Source organism: Miscanthus floridulus, chromosome 9 (genome assembly GCF_019320115.1).
Source record: "Miscanthus floridulus cultivar M001 chromosome 9, ASM1932011v1, whole genome shotgun sequence".
In the NCBI taxonomy this organism is placed as follows: domain Eukaryota; kingdom Viridiplantae; phylum Streptophyta; class Magnoliopsida; order Poales; family Poaceae; genus Miscanthus; species Miscanthus floridulus.
Window position 1 is genome coordinate 40,702,787 of NC_089588.1, and position 21,161 is coordinate 40,723,947.

Here is a 21,161-nt window from a genome sequence, read left to right on the forward strand (position 1 = left end):
CCGCCTTCGAGCCAGTGCAGCGCCGTGCGCGTGGCGGCGACGTAGCCCCTGAGCGTGTCCAGGCGGTCGCGGAGCCCGGCGCACGCGTCGAGCAGCTCCGCGGTGTCGTCGACGAGCTCGTCGATGGTCCTCCTGTCGATGCAGCTGGCGGCGCCGCCGCTCGCTATGCCCGACACGACGAGGCGCCTCTGCGCGGCGACGGCGAGGCTGAGCGCGCGGTCGAGCCATGCGGCGCTGGTGCAGGGTGCGAGCGGGTCGGCGCGGAGCTCGTCCAGCTCAGTGGCGAGCCAGCGGTCGTAGGCCGATCGGACCGGCGGCCACGGGGCCACCGCCGGCGAGGGCGCGAGCCGCGTGGATAGGCGCGAGGAGAACGAGCGAAGGAGCGTGGACGGCTTCTTCATGGTGCGCTCTGCCTTTGTTGGGTGATGTGTGCTCCTGTGGGAGAGCTGCTCACGCCTTTTTATATAACACTGTAGATGTGTGCTTGTTGTGAGTTAGTAGAGTCGTAAACGATTGGGGCGCGTAGCACATTTGTCTTTTTTAATTAATCATCAAAGGCTTTCATGCTTCGGTTCCTCCAACAGTATGATATTATTATTCATGCTCTTGGCGGCAGTTATACTTTAATGGTCGTATGGTTTGTAACCTATTGCTTGGGCTATCTACTTGTCAAAAAGGGGTCCCCAACAATCAAGCTGGCTCCAAGCTACTTGGTGCCAACTCATCAGCATGGCCCCACATGTAAGAATTTTTTATTTTGTACCTTCTCTCTTATCTATATATGAGGTCTACAGTCAATACTTATCTTTTACAACACCTCCAATAATAAGAGTCAGTTATCAACTCTTAGATGTTATATGTTTGTCCTACGGTGTTTTTATTCATATATTCTCTCTCTTGTCAAAACAGAGATAGATGAGTTATATGTATCATGCATTGAGACACCCACAGAGCTTAACTTTTCTCTTTACCACTAGATCAAAGGCTTTTGTCCTCTTTTTCTCCTCCATGTGCCATCTAATACTAGCTTAGAGTTGGTCATTGGAGGTTCCCTTACTCTCCATCCTCCCAACATCCCATGCCTTCCTCACCTCACTATCCAAATTCACCGCTCGCTAAACGTTGATCCTTCAAGCATGGAAGATGTGATGGGTGGAGCAGCACCCAGTTAGGGCTTGTTTGGTTTGGTGGAGACTAGAGAAGATTGAAAGGTATTGAAGGGGATTTTTATTCCATACAAGTAAAAATCTCCCTCAGTCCCTTTCAATCATCTCCAATCCACTTGATTGGGGATTAACCGAACAAGCCACCATGGAGAATCCGATGAGGCACTCCACCGGGTAGATTGATGTTAGCTCACGCTTGCCGCTAGCTCCAATCCACTTGATAGGCATGGTTTTCAGAGGTTCTGGACAAAGACGGTGGTGTTTAGAAAATGCATGTTACTGTGAGGTCCTGATTGCTTGCATTTGGGAGCTTCTTGATGCAGGCACCACTCATCAAGCCGGCTGTTTTTTAATCAGTTTCCAATGGCAGTGAGCACAAGCTGATGTACGTATATATGACACGATCGATTGTTGGTTTTAAATGAAGCGAAAAATCTACATATGTGTGAACAGGATCCACTGTCGTTCAAAAGTGGCTCATGTTCTTTAGCTCTCTTTTTTTTAATGAGCGGCTTAGATCACACCAATTTCAAACACTTCAACTCAAATTGCCATTATCCAACTAATCATCTGTGCCCATACACACACTAATATTTAGATAGAGTTCGGGGTTTTTTCTTTGTTTTCCTTTTTTCCATTAGCCACCTGTGTCGCATGCCGATACGGAAACGAGCATGCTGGGGCTTTTGGGTCCTTTTATGGTACCCGTGTGCAGCGTGCTGCCTGATCAGATTTTTTTTATGGCAAGGTTGTTTTTCATCGTAATTTCGTAGTGACTAGTGTGTTTCCTAAAAACTGATAGGAACTAATGGAATTTCCATGTGAGTTACACACAATAGACAGTGAAATTAATTTTTCCTATATCAGGTTTCCATACTCAAAACAATCTTATAAATGTCTATCGGATTTATGAAAATTGAAAGTTCAATTCATAATCTTTTTCTATTGGTTTCTGGATAACCACCCGAAAAGATCCACACCAAAAAGTGTATTATTTCAGTTTTCAGTAGTGACAGATATCAATTCATACAATTTTCTTCCTTTGTCCTCATAAGCACACCATCAAAGAAACAGAAATATCTGCATGCGACCCTTACTCCCCATCTCTACTTGAATATCTTCATTGTTTAACCTAGTGTTTCAGTGTTGACCCTTGTTCCCTCCACCGAAACAACAACAGCATATGGGGGACACCTCATGTCCTCGTCACCCCATAATTAAACTAAAACAAACGCAACCCTAATCAACGTGAAACATACTTAACACCGCACAATTAACCTAAAGGCATTTCCACCTTACTTTATTCGACACTAACCACTAATAATTAACACTAACCACAATTCTGCCATAATGGAGCTAACAACACCACTGCACTTAGCTAGGTACGCATGGTTTTTATTTTATTTTGCTTGAGTACACCGCCTTTTCAACACCGCCCTATGGTCATGTGCTTGACAATGGGAGAATCGCACCGTGGCGGCAGGATCGCGACCGCGCTAGATTCTTGGGTGCCCCTTGGTCTCCTGGTGCAAGGCCAAGATCAACTCCAGCCACATTTGTTTAGGCCCCATCCTGCCCCAGATTGCATCAACAAAGATGTCATTAATGTAATGTGTGATTGCATTGTGATGGTTGTGCATTTGTGATGAATTTGTAGGTACATGATACTTCGAGTGGGCGACGAAGTGAACACGTATGTCCCTAAGAATTGCATCATTTAGAAATGGAGGTGTTAATTATATATGCAGCTCTTCTTGGTTGGGTCTCCAGAAGAATCCAGCATGAACAGCAAAGTGGCACAGCTGTAGGTTTCTCATCTGACTGGAATTGATGTGGCTTCAAGTTCCAGTGTTGTTGAGAACGAGCGCGTAGCTCAGTGGCTAGCTTCTCTGGTGTGAGAGCTGCCCGAGGATCGCAACTCTGGTGTCTCTCCGGGGTGCGTCCCCAAATAAATTTCGTTGCCTCCGCGTGGTGCTACAATGGGATCATGATGTACTCGTCGCCGACGCGACCTTCTAGGTCTGAGTGTGAGTAGCGTGCGTGTGTTGAGTGGGCGTGCGTGTGTACGAACACATACTACAGCTGTACCCAGAGGAAAGGCAACCAAAAAAAAAAATGGTTCCAGTGTTGTTGCGTCAGTTACATCTATCCAAGTGGATGCCTGTTCAATCAAGTTAGTTATATATACTCGTTGCACAGCTCAAGTTGTGCATTGAAAATTCATTTGGTGAACTATTGATGTATTGTATTCTGCCAAGGCTCTCAGCATGCAGTTTGTTTTGTTTGTTTTTTTAAGAAGGGAAGTTCAATTATTTGAAGAAGAATTTGGATGCTTCAAGAAAATAATGGGATCTGTTTTAATAATTCAAGGTGGCAGATTCCTAAAAAATCAGTGGCTAAATTTCTGTGCAAGTGTTTGTCTGCCCATACGGCCAAATGGACCCTTTTCTTTCATCAAACAAAACAGTTGCATGTCATTCTGGCTTGCCTTAAAACAATGTTGGCTAATTAAGGTTTTTAATGTGTGTTTTTTTTTTAAAAAAAAAAACTCGGTTCACAACCCAACTAAAATAGTTACTTTTAGTGAACATTCGAATAAAGAGATCATTTTTCATATCCAAATTGATGAAAAAAATTGGTAACCTAAGTTCATGATATCTACTACCTGTATCGTCTACTCACTCGAGAGTATATAAGAACATAAGAGCCAACTTCCAATACAAGTTACACAACTTCTCTTATAGCAGAATTCTACCCAAAAATCCGTGATTGCCAGAGTATTCCTTCAAATTAAACCCTGACGTGCCAAAGGCAGCCTACCAGTAATGACCCCTAACAGCACTAACAATCCCAAGACCTATAAAAAATATTTGCACCATTGTTCTTCCAGCACCCAGCAGTCAATACTTGGACATGGAACCAAAACTAGATAAAAACTTGGCATCCAACATCCGACCACTGGATCGATCAAGAATAAAAGCAGTGAGTGATCAAACTAGCAAACCAGAGCTGAGAGTATCCAGCAACCGCACTAAGAACATGTAATTGAGTACTAGTGAGCAAATCTAACAGCGAGATTTCTGCAGATGCTGCTGCTGAAGCACATGGAGATACGCATGCATATGATGGCTGCTTCGTGGGGGTGTACGACCAACTGTCCTTGCCAACTTTGCTTCTGTCGGCACCTTTGTTTATCTCTAGATGCATTGAACTAGTATATTATGTGTAATAGTGGTTTATCAGTCTATGCAATCAGGAACTAGAAAGGCTTCCGGAGAAAAATACCGAGGATTTTCATTGAAATCCTGCCCTAACCATTTTTTGCAGCAAATAAATCCAAAAGGAGAAAATTTGCCATTTTCAGATTTACTTATATATTGGATAGCTTTCAGTTTGGAAACTAACAATTCCAATTTGAGCCCAAAACTCAATAAAACAAAACTTGCCCAGAACTGGATAAATTTTAAGCTCTAGACATGTATAGCTAGTTCAATTAGAAGATATGGATTTTAGCTATACATATACAGTAATGGTATCTGGCATACGTAGCCCCACATGTCTTCTCAACTAAACTATCACATTGGTCCCTTTTGTCAGTCTCTCCCTCATCAACCTTCGATGCAAAGCAGGGGAATCATATTATTCTTGACTTTTCAAGACCATTGAAGCTACAATTTGGCCATGTGCCACGCATTAGGATCGATGGTTTGATAAAGATTATACGACGTAGATCAAGATCGAATGATCGATCTATTTGATGATTCTGAACCATACAGTTCATCATGATTGAATAAAAAAATTGTGCATGCCTCAACTGCTATGCATTGGCTTTTGGAGGCAAACACGTAGCATTTTGCTCAACTTAGTTTAGCTATTGCACCTTGGTTTATTTACTTGTTTAAGACTGAAAGTTACTGTCCATAAAAAAGTAGCCAAAGTCTTGGGCCCAAGGGAATCATGGCATTATTTTGTTTACTTTTTTAGGCTGTTTCTATCCAAAGTGCCTTGAGGAATCACTAATCAATACTCTTTGTCCTATAAATATACAAGGCTTATTTCATTTCATGGGACAAACTTTGACTAATAATTATTCTAATAATACATAACTTTTATATAAAAAAAATTGTTATTACCATACTATAATCAAAATAATTATTTATGATTGTAATTTTGTACCATATAATTAAAATATTAACAGCATATTAATGGTGAAAGCAATTATCCTAACGAAACAAATATGCCATGTAAAAAATAGGGAGGGGTATTGGGGGCGGTTGGCGGTACTAAGCAATAATATTATTATTTTCTTAAAAAATCCCAATTATTCCAAAATATGCACCGTAACAAGCAATAATTATATAGAATGGAGAAATGCTAATCAGAGGGGAAAAAGAAATAGAAACGGTTTACGCCCTGTTCGCTCGGGCTTGTTTGGCTTATAAGCCGTACTTTTTCAGCCAACGAACAATATTTTTCTCTCACAACAAATCAACCAACAGTACTTTCAGCCATGACTTATCAGCCAAACAAACTCAAACGAACAGGGCGTTAGTACTTTGGGAAATATTCACCATATATCAAAATATGAAACGCCAAAGGTTAAATACCAGTATAAAGTATCTTTAAAAAAAGTTTTGGAAAAGTGTAAAAAGGCCGGTACTTCAGATCTTCAAGCAGCCCAGCCATACGTACAGGATGGTAGACATGCATATAGTTGATTAAGCCACCGAATAAAGTGCCAAGATCGATCAAATCAAGCTACTGAAAGTATTTTATGCCGTCAACTTGCAAACTGATGCATTGTACGAGTCCTTAAGTATATTGACAGATTAAGCATGGCAGCAATTAGTTTAATTAGGTCATGTTCTGTTGTGCACATGTGCTGCTCTATAATGTTGTACAACTAATCTAGCCATGTAGAGGGGCACTGATGAGCGGTTATGCGTGCTTTGGCATTTTGCAGGGAACACAAAGCACTTTTTTTCTGATGAATTTTGCAGGGAACACAAAGCACTTTTGTTCTGACGAATTTTGTTGCTGTCGCTGGCTTCACGTTTCAACTAACCCTAAAACGTGAAGCCAGTGATGCTTTGTCTTTGTGTGCAGGTTCTTCTAACCCCAGCTCGGCCATGTTTGAACTGAACAATGCAGAAGGGCATCCATGTCGACAAGGCGAAGCACTAGATCATACTATGTTGCTCCAGGGCAGAAAATCAGTTCCAGTGATATTTTCCTTCTTCTATAAAAAAAAGAAAAAAAAACTGCAGTGAAACGTCAAATTCTTTTACATTCTACTACTCCTGCTCTCAGTTTTATTTCCTCTTGAACTGCATTTTTCTTTTTCGCAAAATTTTCACAAACTGATTTTTTAGCGCATTTTCGTCTCCGAGATTGGCTAGAATCTGCGGCCATAAACACCGGGAAAGAATATTACCATGCTGCGACGCAGAGCACAGGGGAATGAGATGCTGCCCTGCTTGCCTCCCGGCGCCGGCGAGCCGTCACGACGCATGTCCGCGAATTGGACGGCAACTCCGCGAATTGGACGGCAACTCCGTCAGCCGCGTGGACCCTGTGCCTCCCATGTGACGCAGCTGGTGGACGACGGTGGCGGCAACTGCGGCGTGCGTGACGCCATGCCAAGCCAAGCATGGCGAAATAGGCTCCTGATTGCTTCATGTCGTGTGCCCCTGCTGCGTTCCTCCAGTGTCTACGTTGATGGACGACGACCACAGACCCAGGCCAACCCATCTTTTTCAACTCTTGGATGCAGGGAAAACAAATGCATCTCAAAAAAAAAACCCTCCAAATACACAACTCATGGAGCTACTGGATACAGCTTTGCTGTCTTTCATACATGATACGATATACCAGGCAATAGCTGTCTCACATCTGTATGATGTAACAGTGAACTTCGAAATAGAGGTACGACAAACTTCATGACAAGGGTGCAATCAAGCAAACACCCGTTTCTGAGGCTCAAAAGATGTACAGTGCCGTAGAGCAAGTATGGGCTACTCTACCCCGGTTGTTTCAGAGTATATAGTGCCATTGCCTCATTTCGATCCAACTATGACCTAAGGGGGGGGGGGGGGGGGGGGGGGGGGGGGGGGGGGGGGGCTTGCCTTTGTTGCCTAATGCACAAGAACGCCAAGCCCCATGGGGATCCGCACTGCACATTACATGACACGGCGACAATCCCAATAGAACTAATTCTACCTCCAACCCAACCTGTCAGAGCTACGGATTTGTTTTTCCTCAATGTCTTTCTAAGATGATGAAGGGAACACAGCTTGATGATAACTAATACACCAACAAAAGCCATGCCCTACAGAGTCCAGAACTATGCCAGGATCACCAGTTAGGCAACAAAAGCAGAGAGCCATGGATGTACACAATGGAAATTTCTGTTTAGAGAATCCAACAGCCAACAGATGGTGCGGCGCTCTTCATTCTAGAGATTTGAGGAGCCTGAACAACCCCACCGCCTCCCTTATTCGCGAGAAGGCGATGCAAAATGCTTGCACCTCGACAAAGAGATCTTGCACTGCACACAACCAAGCATCTAGAAAAATGTCATCCTTTGCGCAGTATGGGGTTTCAGTCTTAATCAATAACAGAATAAGTAATACACAAATGATCGCAAGTCTAAAACTTTAAATCGACAGGCCCACAATTGAAGAAGGAAATCAATGTGCGTGAAATAGCATTCTTCTATGAACAGTGAAAGAAACCAATCGTTCTCCCTGAAAACGAGTCCAGATTAAAGATGGCAACTGGTATATTATGTGAGGGGCCCAGCTCAGGGCCCAAAGAACACAGCTCTGCCCATCTTTTTTGTGCAACAGATTTTACTACATCCAAACATCAAAAGGTGAAGGAAAAAATAATCACTTAAAATTTCAGTCAATTTTGGGGAGACGGATTTCTAACCATGCTTCTATGATTGTTCCAACTGAGTTCCAGAAGGTAACTTAATTCGCTGTGCATACTATTCGCACAATTTAATATTTTCACATATAATAAGTACAGTCACCAGTTTACATTCCATTTGAAACCTTCCTATAAAAGGATGAAAACTTAAAAAATCTCAGGTAAGTGGCAACTACAATGAGCCACCTCCCTACTAATGACTAAACCACATAAACAGATAGATAAACAATTAAACATGTTGAATCGGAACACAGATTTTCAGCAACCATTGAGTTTACAACAGATACACATGAAAAAGGAACGAATGAAAATTAGTTTCATCAAAGTAGAGAAGTTAAAGATCTGCATGAAAGCTTGTTATTATTTATTCTAGGAGATCAAATATGATGATTTATTGAGTGTTAATTATACTACTTTAGATCAATAAAAGTATAAAACTGAGTAGCTTACAGAGAACATGCAAGTTCTAAACACTGTACAACTAGAGACATCTCTAATGATTTTCCTCAGTATAATAGAGAAAGTAGATAGAGAACTGCATTAGAAGTGCAATATGAGAATTGCACATTGATACACTCACCATCTATTATCTTGTTCCGAATGAGGCTCTGAAGAAAAACACATACTAGTCTCACTAGTCTATTTTGCAGATACTTGTCCTGCAAACAATGTTAGTTAAGAAGGTTTATCAACACTTAACAAAGTGCCATGTGTATCATTTAACACACTTATAGGAATGTTCAGTTTTCATTCAAATAGTCAGCAGAAACAAAAGTGGACCCTCATTTTAGCATGTGCAGGAAGGAAGCAGTAAATAGGAAAATATTAACACTCCATCGTATGTTGTTGCTGATCTACCAGAAAAGATGGAATGCATGATTAAAAAACAGACCTTAATGTCTTCACATGATCGAATACAGTTTGAGATATAGTCGTGAACAAATCCTGGTGGCAAAACTACTGCAGTAGTGAGCCTGTTTACTACTTCCATTGAATGCAAGCTCATATCCATATGGACAATAACATCGAAGTATCTGTCAAACAATAAGGCAAGTGTGAAACCTGACATGCAGAAAAAACACAATAATTACAAGGATAAAGATAAAACAAATGAAAAAGCTAGTATTTATACGCATCCATGTCCGGAGAGTTGATTAGCTTTGAAAGAACTTCGACAGCTATAACTGGATTATGTTCAACAAGCTCCTGAAAGCAGAAACTGGTCAAACCGTCAGACCAATAGTAAAGCAGGCAAAGTATTCAGCATTTTGTCAGGAGCAAGCACATACAGGGAGCTTCTGTGGTGTCATCCCACAATGATAGACTAGCTTCCAGTCCTTCCCCAGATCTTCAATAATTTTCTGCAAGAAGTAATAAATTCATTAGACATGTAAAATGATCAAAATTTCAAAATATAACACTATAGAGCGTCTGCTGTTATCCTGTAACATTATGCCAGATGAACACTTCATTGACCTAGAACCACCTGCACATTGCATGTTGCGGCTACTACCACTATACTTCAAATACGTGCAAGTTTATTTATGATTTATTACTTTTGTACTCCATGTTTCTAAAGATGGCACTAATATTTTGTATTCCTAGTCCTATAACTGACTTCCCTATCTAGATGTTTCATTTTCAGTTTTCCCTATTTTTTCATTTCTTTATTCAACAAGGTGGTTAACCAATCACTCAAGATAGACGAACAAAGATTTGTAGGCATGCCCATAGGCAGCACCTAGGAATGGTTATACACCCAGCACGCCAGCTTGGTGGCTAGTTTCAAAAATGCTGTGATTGAACTCATTTTTCTTTAAAATCAAATTAGGTGATTTTGAATGACTTTCAACTTTTGGCTTGGCTCGGTAAGCTCAGTTTGAAGTTGGGTATCAAACAACACAAGAGACTATAATGATAACATATCAATTTCAATGAAAGCTAAAAAAAAAGTTTAGTTGGCTAGTTACCCAAACCCAAATTTAGAAGTAAAGGCCTAGAACCCAATGTCTACCTGAGCTAGCTCTCTACTACACCCAGCTCGGTAGTTATACACGTGAAATAAAAGCTTCTATTGGGAGCACCCAACTACAAAATCCTAGGTCGGCTACTAGCCGGAGTGTCAAGTATTAACATCCAGAGGTAGTACAAGAAATTTGGTAGCCTTTATTAGATCTTTCTTTGGGGCCATGCCGGTAAAATAGGAATACTTGTTTGAATATAAGGCAAGGATCTGGGTCGTCATGGTAGGTAAGATTAGTTTCCATCTATATCTCTAGGATATCTAACATCCAAGCCATCATGTACTATACAAACAGCTCACAAGGCCCAATAGAAATCATCCAATATCCATAGTATTCATATTCTCACATGGTATCAAAGCAAGCGCCCACCACTCCACAGCTCCTGAATTATCGCCTCCATGCTTCAACATTGCACCACCCCCAAAGAGATGATCTCCACGGGGTTTGCACACTATTGGTATGTTGCCAACACAGTGCAATGTTAACATCTAAAGATTTTTCCAAACACTTCAGATCGGGTTTTCTCTGTTTTTCCCTGATCATAGATCGGTCTGCGTCCTTTGCGCCTAGGGCCGGCTCTATAGTTCGAGGGCCCTAGGGTGAATGGGCACTATCATTTATAACATGATTTGCAGGTAATAATAATAGTATGCTTAATTCTTGAAAAACAATGTGTATACCTAAAACTAAAATAGTAGCAACAGATCAGTATTCCCAATTCTAGAAATGCAAAAGCACCCAAAATTGCACGCAAGGGCACAACCGGAATCAAATCACGCAATGGCAAAAAAGCCGGCGACAATCCAAACAATCCGTACAACCTTGAAGAAAACTAGCTTACTGCTGGTTTTGCTGCCAATTCTATTCTCCATGGTGGTGATGAGCGAACAAGGAGGACCGAGGAGCCTAAGGCACCATCAAGTCGAGGCGAAGAGCACTGAGAACATACTAAAGGCTGACAGGCGACTACACATGCGATATTTCTTTTTTTTCTACTGGGCCTGGGAACCTTCTGCAGGTTTTGCATCTGCTATCCCGCATAGTGCACATATAGGCTGATGGGCCCCTCTCAAGCCTAGGCCAAAGGCGGTCGCCCCTCCCGCCTAGGCCAAGCCCTATTTGCGCCAATCCAAGTGCATATCTACCCGGTTGTCATCCAACACTAGATCATCGCTAGCTTACCATCCACAACCATGAGGTGTCACACTTCCGAGAACCAACGTTTGAGTCAACACCATCATCGTTGAGATCACTGCCCAGCCAGGCAATGGGTCTGCCTCATGTTACTCACTCTTGTCGTGGCATGGGCTATCTTGTTAGAGTATATTTGGTAGTTTAGATATAGTGTATCGTAGATGGTCATATGTATATGTGGGTTGCATTGCCTCCCAAGCCTTGTAATCCATATAAACTGCACAAGGGCTCAATGCAATACATCCATCCAACTACACCACCTTCGGGTTGGAAGCATCCATTACCAATGTTTTCCGATTAATCGTCCTTATCGGTACTTAGCACTTGATTAGGCCCTCCGATTCGATCAGAGCGATCAAAAACCTGATCGTCCGATTAATCGTCGATTACTCGCGATTAATCGTCCGATTAGGTCTCTTTGCCGATCAAACACTAAATAGGCAGATGGGCTACTTCAGTTTACTGGGCTATATTTATTTGGGCCAGGCCCATTAGGGTTTCTCTTATATACCTCACCCCCACTCTTTCTCTCCTCAGTCCTCGGTACTCCTCACTCCTGCTGTGTGTGCAGCTGAGCTCCATCTCTTCCCTGCTGCGTGCATCTCACTCCCTCCTCCCTCCCTTCCAGTTCCAATCCAAGCAGCCCATCCGTGGATCTTCCCTGCTGCTTGCTGCTTCCTCCTCCCTTCTGCTGCAGGGTCGCCTATTCTCTTCCCCACCTGCAGGCTGCAGGTCCAGGGAGCACGAAGATGAGCTCCTCCTCTGAAGGTGAGTCATTAAATCGGCTTTGTTCTGTCATTTCTGTCATCTCCTTTCCTCTGTACTATGCTCAAATCTTGATGCTTTGTTTCTTTGGCTCTTTGCTGAACTTGCGTAGATGAAAATCGAAGGCGGCAGCTTGCAGTGGAAGTCATCATGCCTGGGCCTAATCCTGAAGGAGGTGCTGGTGCAAGCTCATCAGTTGCATCAGGTGGTGCTGGTTCATCATCCTCAGCTGCTCCAGATGTTTCAGCCCTTGTAGAAAAGGCTGTGGACTATGCTAGTTTTCTTAATTCCTACTTTTCTAGATCTGGATTGAGTATGTGCTGCTGTAATGATGTCAGTCTGTCACACTATTCTTTTGCATCTACTTACTCAAGTTATCTATTATTCCTACAGAAAATCAGCAAACATATGGAGGCTGGGACAAGAATATGGAGTCAGATCTCATAGGTAAGTAACCAACTAACTAGAAATATGCTCAATGTCTACTATATAAATATATAGTATATGGTATATTATATATATACCATACATATATGATATATACTTATATAGTCCTGCTATATGCTGGACGATTATATGGACGATTAGACCGATCAGAGGTTGATTAATCGTCCTGATCTCCGATTAATCGTCCTAATTGGTACCAGACCGATTAGGAACGATAAGCCGATCAGAAAACATTGTCCATTACCGCACTGGTTCTTCTTCATCCAACACAACCACTCCTGGTTGGAGCCATCTCCCTTGAACATCCGGTATTGGCAACACTGGTGCGTGCTTTCGTCCCCAACACGTTGCTAGGTCTGGCAAACTCGGCATACATCTCGATTCAAGCGGCTTAACTACAACGACTTCGGCATTGACCCTCCCGTTCCCACCATGTTTGCCTCAGTTGCATCGTCACCTTTCTTATACGTCCACAACGGCCCAAAATGCGACGATCTCAGCATCACCCCCTTCCACGACGATTGCCTCGACGCATCTCCGTCACCACCATGGTGCCTCTTGTGCGCCTACGGCTTCATATGCGCAACCGTCTCGACATCGGCGACCCGACTACAACTACGTTGACCTCGGCTATCTCCAGCACAGCTTCTTCGACCACAACTTTTGCGCCCTCGCGCTTGGCTACCTCGACATCGGCACAAAGGGCTATAATCGCATGAGCTCCTTGTTGGTTTCTACTCTGCGGGGACGGATGTTAGCCTTTGGCTTCTCTTCTCCAATGCAATGCTCCCGCTACAACTGTGGGGGGATGTTATATTTGGTAGCTCAGATATCGTAGATTGCCATATGTATTTGTGGGTTGTCTTGCCTCCCAAGTCTTGTACTATATATAAACTACCCAAGGGCTCAATGCAATACATCCACTATCCAAATAAACACCATCTACCGCCCTCAAAGCCGCTAGTGGGGCGTACAATGAAGATCAAGTTGATTATGTGCATGTGTGTGCTCGTGTTGGTGCCTTAGGCCTGCAACTTCGTTTTCCAAGGCATGTCAACAACACACCGGTCTCGGCAACATTGGCAACAAAAAGAGGCTATCATCTAGTTGAACAACCTTGTTGCTTCCGACTCTAGTCTAAGCATTCACATTGCTCATGCTATGATTATGGCAAGGATCCATAAGAATCCAGGTTGTTATGGTAGGATAGGATTAGTTTCCATCTCTATTTCTAGGATTGTTTAACCAACTCACATGGCTCAATACAGATAATCCAATATCCACAGTATTGACATTCTCACAATACTTATAATAAGCTCTCTTCTGTGGACCAATCCCACATTGTCCTATCTACAAGTACCTAACAATTATGCTAAGAAAATCAAATAGTGTATTAAATCTTGGAACATAGTAACGATTCAACAAACAAATATGCCTATAATATTTATCTTTCCAATTTTAACGCTGTTTGAAACCCAATGATTGGGTTGGCCCGCTACCATGTTTCCGGTTGCGCCTGCTGTAGACATTGCAGAATGCATCCTTAGGCTTAGGAGGCATAACTATGCATTTCTGTTATAGCATATATACTAAATATTAGCATTAAACCATAAGATGAGCATTAGAACAATACATAGTACCATCCAGAAAAATGTGAATCCAACATTTGCAATGCAATAATAAACTTTTAAAAGTTAAGTAAAATAAAGTGCAACAAGCGCAAACACATCCTGGAGTTGTTGATTTTGAATAATGTGATTAAGTTTTTAACATAGCAGAGCATTTTTTTCACCCAAATGTCACGCCTATCACTATCTGCTATCACAAAACTTCATTACCACATTTGCTCACCAGCTGGTCGAAAACTATGGATGTAATGTACGTGTAGTATTTCACTGTAAAAAAATGCATTGTTGTATTGTATGATATTGAATGAGAATAAAACAGGGTGTTCTACCCTTTATAGTCCATACCACAAGGAAAAATAAAAACTATTGTTTAGCCTTTTCATCGAAGACCATCCTTTTGAGGGTCCATCAAACTCCCTTCTAGTTGCTTTGTGTGAGTCCCTTATTTTCTTTTATTTATATATCTCTACTAGGCCCCTTATTTCTATATGAACTATACATACTCACTTTTCAGACTAATTTCAAATAGAACTCAGTTTCTAGTTAATTAGCATATTAAAAAATGTATAACAGTTTCTAGTTAATTAGCATATTAAAAAATGTATAGTAAAAATAAATACATGAAAACCCATATAAACTAAATGCGACAAAATCTACTTAAAATAACCAAACACCCTTTCATGCTTTTTATATTAGTGATTTAGTTACTCCTTTTTAAACAAAGCAATAGTTAATAGGATCAATCCAACAAATTATAGTTTCCATAAACTAGCCAATTTGATTGAGTTGGAATGGACAATCTCCACGCCATCTTCTCTAGTCTTATAGAGAAAAGTAAGTTATTAATACTACAGCTCTATCCTCTTGCATGCAATGAAAAATTGACATTCCCGACTTAAATCTTGCCCCATGGACTTCTCTAGTTGCCCTTCACATCATCACAAGTCACCTCAGATTGAGACTACTTGCACTGGTCAGCCCTTTGTTGCATTAAGCGTTGGGGACCAAAGTTGCCTAGCCGACACTATGCCTTTGCACACCATCACTTGTCATCTTAGCCATCACACGCTAACATATTCCATAAGGTGCTCCCTTGGACCATCCACAATCACAACTAACTCTCAGCAACACATCAATACTCAACGCTTTCACTGCCAGCTGGCCACCAATTACACAACCAACACTCAGTAACACCTTAATATTCAATGCTTATCAGCGAGGAATTCAGGATTAGAACCAGTGAAGCTAACTTTGAAGAGAACAAGATAGTAACTGAAGAGAACAAGATAGTAATAAACCACAGATGGATGCAGCCTCACCCACATATTGTGGGTATGGGCTCTACCCACAAGGAAGCAACAAGGAAGCAACAGGTACACCAACTAAATAAGTAGCATGAAGGGCTTAGACGCTTAGTTCTATTATTTTATAGAAAATATTTAAAGAAATCAAGTAAAAAACAAATTGTAAAATAATCAAGCGCTAACAAACCCGCATTTCTTTAAATGATGCAAAATCCTATGGATCAGGTACTATTTTAGTAGACTAAACTATCAGCATATCCATTTGAGAATAAGGTTGCAGAAAGAACCTCTTGCTGGGCCACTGCAAGTGGACCTTTACCAGCTTGGTCGACCAGATCTCGAATCACAGCACCTCGGCTAGTGTCTGCACACATGGTACCATCCCATAGTAGCTCATGGTTGTTGTCTATGTTCAGCCACTGTAACTGTACATAAGTACATTCATAGATAAATGCATATGTTCAGAAATAAAATTAGTGTATGAATAAACAATTCTTCTTAATGCAATGATGTGCAGGTCTCCTGCGTATTCAAGAAAAAAAATGAACTCTTAAATTGCAACCTTACCTCCCCTTCAAGAATTTCAAGTCTTGGTGGAGAGGGTCGTATCCATTGAGGAGGCAATCCTTTAAGTGATGTTTGTTGAAGTAATGTAGCAACCATGTCATCTCTATTTGGTATTATTGAGGACACCCTGTGAATAATGAATGAAGAACTTGGTTCATAATCAAACCAGTAGAAGTAAAATGAATTCCAAGTTACGGATGCCCAAACAGTCATTGCAAGCAGATAGTTGTGTATACATACTCCGATGAATTACCGAAGCTTTGAAAAACATCTGGGTCAGGAATAGCACTTCTGACAGTGGCATCTCTGAAATTACTAGAGAAGGGCAGAGGTCGTGCAGCATCATAGGAACATTGTATCTCGAGCTGTTCTCTTGGCAAAAAGACCTAAAAAATAGATGCCCATCTTAACACTAATCCTACATATACTGGACATAGTTTGCCTACCAAGTGTATCAACTAAGTTTCATAATTGTATGAAGGTACAATCATCTACCTGAGATGCATAATCAGATCCATTCAAGTAATCGACAGCAGACTGCTTCAGAACCTGAACATTAATGAAAAGCAAAGTTAGTATACAATGCCAAATATATCTTTCGTGGAAATGTACAAACTGAGATCTACCTCACAAACTTGCGAAGTATATCTTTTAGTAAACATACAAACTGAGAACTGCCTCAGCAGATCTACCATTTTTTTATGCATGTAAGCAAGGTGACAAGAAACTAATGCTGAACTTTAGTAACTTATATCCAATTACAATCCCCTAAACATAGAAACCAAATATCCTACTCCCTAATCTTCTCATGCTAGGACACCTAAATCCCAAACACATATTTCGAGATAATCTCGCCACCTTGGACTGTTATATGATGTTATCTGGTTTTTTGATACAGGCGATAAAATGTGGAGAATTAGAGGATAAGCTAGCAGAGTAGTAGAAAAAAAACAACTTCCAGTGCGGGAACCAGTCACCAATTGCCAGCTGCAACTGCAAGTCATCCAATACAGAATGTTTGCATTGCCATCTAACGGCAAACAAATGCTTTTATTCCTTGTTATTTCCAGATCATCTACACTACTCCATCCAACATTGTATGGTGCATGTGTATTTCAATAATTAAACTTTGTAGGTTTCAACTAGATTTGTGATACAGAAGTGGTATAACTGGAATTGTAAGGTCATAATTTTTAATTTGCACCAACTTATAGCAAGAATAAATGATCAAAGTTCAACTTAAGTCATGCCTTATATTTTCAGATATAAGGTGTGACACAATTATATTTTAGGGAAGGAAAGTATACACTCTATAGCCATGTTTCATCACTGTCCTGCGCAATATGTCAGCACTCATGCAGCCTGAATTCATGTAATGTTTCCAAAATAATCATCATACGTAATTGGACAACTACACAACCTCACTATTGTCCCCATTAGTCGAACTTAACAAAACTTGGAGAAATGCCTGTTCTGCTTTCTCAGAAGTTTCATCACATGCAGCCTGCAAGAAACAAAAAAAGTCATGAAAGACTCCAAAGTCCAAACATTTACATGATTTGTTGTACTTCATAAGGCACAAAGATCTTCAAAACATTGGAATACTGGATTATGCTATTGGTGTGGTACATAAGAACAATATCAACAGTAACTTGTCTTCTTATATGGGCAAAAAGAATCACAGCTAAGCACGATGATAAACAAAAGGTAACGTAGCCAATTTCTGAATTGGGGTAACATTTTATGCAGATTGGTATAACATTACATCACACCTCTAAACTTAAGACACTTTGCAACAGGTTCACCTTGCTCAAGGTAACAAGTTCATGCATGGCTCTATACGAAGGACTCAAGGAAGCCACGATAAGTAAATCGCAGGACAATATTCATGTAGCGCTAACCATTTACTAGCTGTGTACACATCAACCCTTTGAATAGTCATAACAATCAACAAAACATAGCAAGAAAAATGTATATATCAAGTATAAATTTTTAGGCATAATTTATTTTGCTAACAGCAGAACCGGATGGTATTCGCTTGCAGCCATGTCACTTTTGTATATAGGATTAAGTGAGACTACAGCTTAGACCTGGGATTTGCTGAAGCTGTAGCTCAATTACCAATGGCAATTGGCAAAATATAATTTACTCAAAAGAAAAATAACTGAATGTAGTTACTCTTTGGCAATTTTCATTGAAATAACAAAATGGACAGGTCAGCATGTATTAAGTAATCCCTCGGTTAAACCAGATATTAGACCTCAGGTTAATACCATGGGAAAGTAAAAAGTGGGTGACATATAAAGTGGGTCTACAAACTTTTGTTTTCCCATTCAGTTATTGCTTTAGTTAATGCATAAGGCAACAGATTTACTACTTGAAACTGAAATAACAAAGGAATAGACAAGTTTTACAGCTTACATTTATTAAAAGAGGAAGAAATGGATTTGCCAACTGTGAGGAATAACCTTGATGTAGAATTGCAAATGCAACTAAACGCTCAGCAGGTTGAAGCATCATCTTGTCCTGATTAGAGAAAAAGTAACATAATTAAAGCCTCGCTTTAATACTGCTATGGTAAGAGAATAAATCCAAGGAAGAATAGAACATCAATTAGACTGTGAACTTCTGGCCTGCATGTTTTCTATTCATTTCAGTGATAGAAGAGCACAAAGGTCCTTCAGGTTAAAAGGCCTTAGAACAGCATTTCCTTTAGAATCCACACATTATGCAAAGAAGACTGCAATGTGACTGGTTAACAGAGCTCAAGTACCCTGTGGCAACGAATTTCAGGCTGGGTTAGAAAAAAAAGGCCCCTCGTTGGTTCATACTCTTTATCCAATAAAGCCGGTAAGCCAGGGGAACTGCGGTAAGCTGCTGGCCCCAAAGAGCGGTGCGGCCAATGGGATGTAATACTCGTGTGTGAAAAAACAACCTTCGGGGACTTAACTGGACCAGTAAGAGTCTAGGCTCTGTGTTAAAAAAATTAAAATATGTCCAGGAGGTTTCTCCCTCCCACCAGTCTATTTTTTTTTATCAACACACTAGTTAAGCCTGAACTGTGGACTATTATATATAATTCAAACAAATTTATGATACTAAGCTTTGGGAATGGTGCACGAGATAGCTCTGGAAGCCACTTGTGTCTGTGTCTTCTTATTTGTAATTCTCTAAAACAGAAAAATTAATAATTCAATTATGAAACAGATGAGATAAATTAAAAATTTGCCATGGAGAACTCATAAAACTGTATAAATGAAACAAAGGTAACAAAACCTTATGAAACACATTATTGTTATTACTCTACTTAAATCAGAACCTTGCATTATTTTTAGGAGTTAGAAAACTTGCATTTTACTACCCTTTATTATTATATTGAAACTACAAGACACGTGGAACAATACGCATACTTCCCTTTGTATTGAAACTACAAGACATGTGGAACAATACGCATACTTCCCACGGCCTTTGGTGGGATAAAAGAACCAAAAGCTACAGTTTACAGCAAAAATGATCGAAAGAACGTAGAAAATCTCAGCTTAGCCTATTGATTACGCCAACTAACAGGTAAGAAGACATCATGATGTGTACAGATTTTCATGCCTAGCTGACTAGATGATTTTTATTTCTTGTTCCCAGGACAGAACTCTGGATATCTCGTGCATTGGCTGTTGGAGGGTTTTGTTACTCTCCACAGGCATAGAAATGCTGAGGCACTGCCCCTTGCTGTGTTGATGCCAGATGGTTGCACAGGTAACATTAGGATAAGGATCATGGTAAGAGCATTAGACATAAGCTAAAATAGTAAAAGATTCAAACTACACTGACACCAAACAACCTCATCAGTACCTTGTACTTCTTTTTTTGGAAAGTTACCGGATATCTTTTTTCATTTGTGCGAAGTAACTTGACCCACAGACAATTCCCTGCAGCACTGCTACGCTCCATACCAGTACTCCAACAAAAACTCAGAAGTAACCAAAGCAGCTAATTATATTGCCATTCTTTGTGTACGCAACTAACCACAATTCTCAAATCCACATCCACTGAAGCCTCCGCAGCGCAAGCAGACAACTAAGTGAGATATAAGTAGGCTGCAGCGAATTTTAATTTCCATTAGTAGTGTGCTCACCACGAGCCACAATTCTAAGATCGACCAAAGCCAAAACTTCCACTGATTTTTCAACTTAAGATTTAGTTCAAACAGAGCAGCTAGAACCACAGACATGACTGCCGAAACTGAAAAGAGTAAACTTTCACTCAATTGCCGCTAGAACCCACCATCCAAAAACCACAAATCCAAACCACAGACATGACTGCCTAAACTGAAAAGAGTAAACTTTCACTCAATTGCCGCTAGAACCCACCATCCAAAAACCACAAATCCAATTCAACAATCAAACCAAGAAGTGAATAAGCCAGGCCCTGCCATTGCCGAACCTAACTGTTCCCACAATCAACCCGGTCCCCGGACCTCCAACAACCACCACGCCCAGTCGCCTACCAGCTTGGCACAAGCACCCCTAAAAACCTGAGAACCGAACAATCCAACGACACGCGGCTCCAACAAGAGCGGCGCCTGAAACTAGACATGAGCGGCGGGGAGGGTCTCTGGTCACGAGGAGCCACGCACCTCGAGGACGAAGCTGACGGCATTGCCGAACCGGGGGCGGCGCTCGGGGGGCACGCGTGCGAGGAAATCCGCGACGGCGTCCTCGAGCGGGCGCGAGACGGCGGAGACCAGCGCCAGGAGGTCAGCGCACTCCTCGCCCCGCAGCGCGCCCATGGGCGCGTAGGTGGATGGCTTCGGAGCTTCCGCCGCCGCCAGAACCCTCGGCGGCGCCGGCGGCGAGGTGCCGGTGCCGGCCTCGTCGTCCTTGTCAGACATTGGGGCGGGGGTGGGAGGGGTTACGAGACGTCTGAATGGGTTTAGAGACTTTTCCCTGTGTGCCATTATAAAAGATCGTAATCCCTTGTGTGCCCCTGAAAAAATTCAGCGGTCTTCAGTGCCACTACTCCAACTTTTTCGTGTCATCCATGCCACTTCCGTCAGTTTGGGCTCTAACGCCGTTAAACTGCAGGTGTGAAAAGACGAAAATGCCCTTAAGTTTAAATATGTTATTAATTTTTTTT

The 21,161-nt window shown here is 41.4% G+C and overlaps 1 protein-coding gene across 3 annotated transcripts; it reads right to left on the reverse strand.

Moving 5' to 3' along the window:
- Positions 1-7,285: 7,285 nt before the first annotated feature.
- On the reverse strand, positions 7,286-20,920 carry LOC136481797 (uncharacterized). 3 transcript variants are annotated; one of them, XM_066479087.1, is made up of 12 exons: positions 20,662-20,920; positions 18,450-18,554; positions 17,449-17,532; positions 16,524-16,577; positions 16,269-16,414; positions 16,029-16,155; positions 15,749-15,886; positions 9,389-9,460; positions 9,232-9,305; positions 8,992-9,133; positions 8,680-8,758; positions 7,286-7,713 (listed from the first exon to the last, which is right to left on the reverse strand). In XM_066479087.1, exons 1-12 carry the CDS (start codon positions 20,914-20,916, stop codon positions 7,616-7,618), a joined length of 1,374 nt encoding a protein of 457 aa, XP_066335184.1. In that variant the 5' UTR covers positions 20,917-20,920; the 3' UTR covers positions 7,286-7,615. The 3 variants fall into 3 exon arrangements, with proteins under 3 accessions (XP_066335184.1, XP_066335183.1, XP_066335186.1); XM_066479086.1 differs by having other exon boundaries at positions 7,286-7,731; XM_066479089.1 differs by lacking the exon at positions 20,662-20,920 and adding an exon at positions 20,052-20,124 and having other exon boundaries at positions 7,286-7,731.
- Between the last annotated feature and the right edge of the window lie 241 nt (positions 20,921-21,161).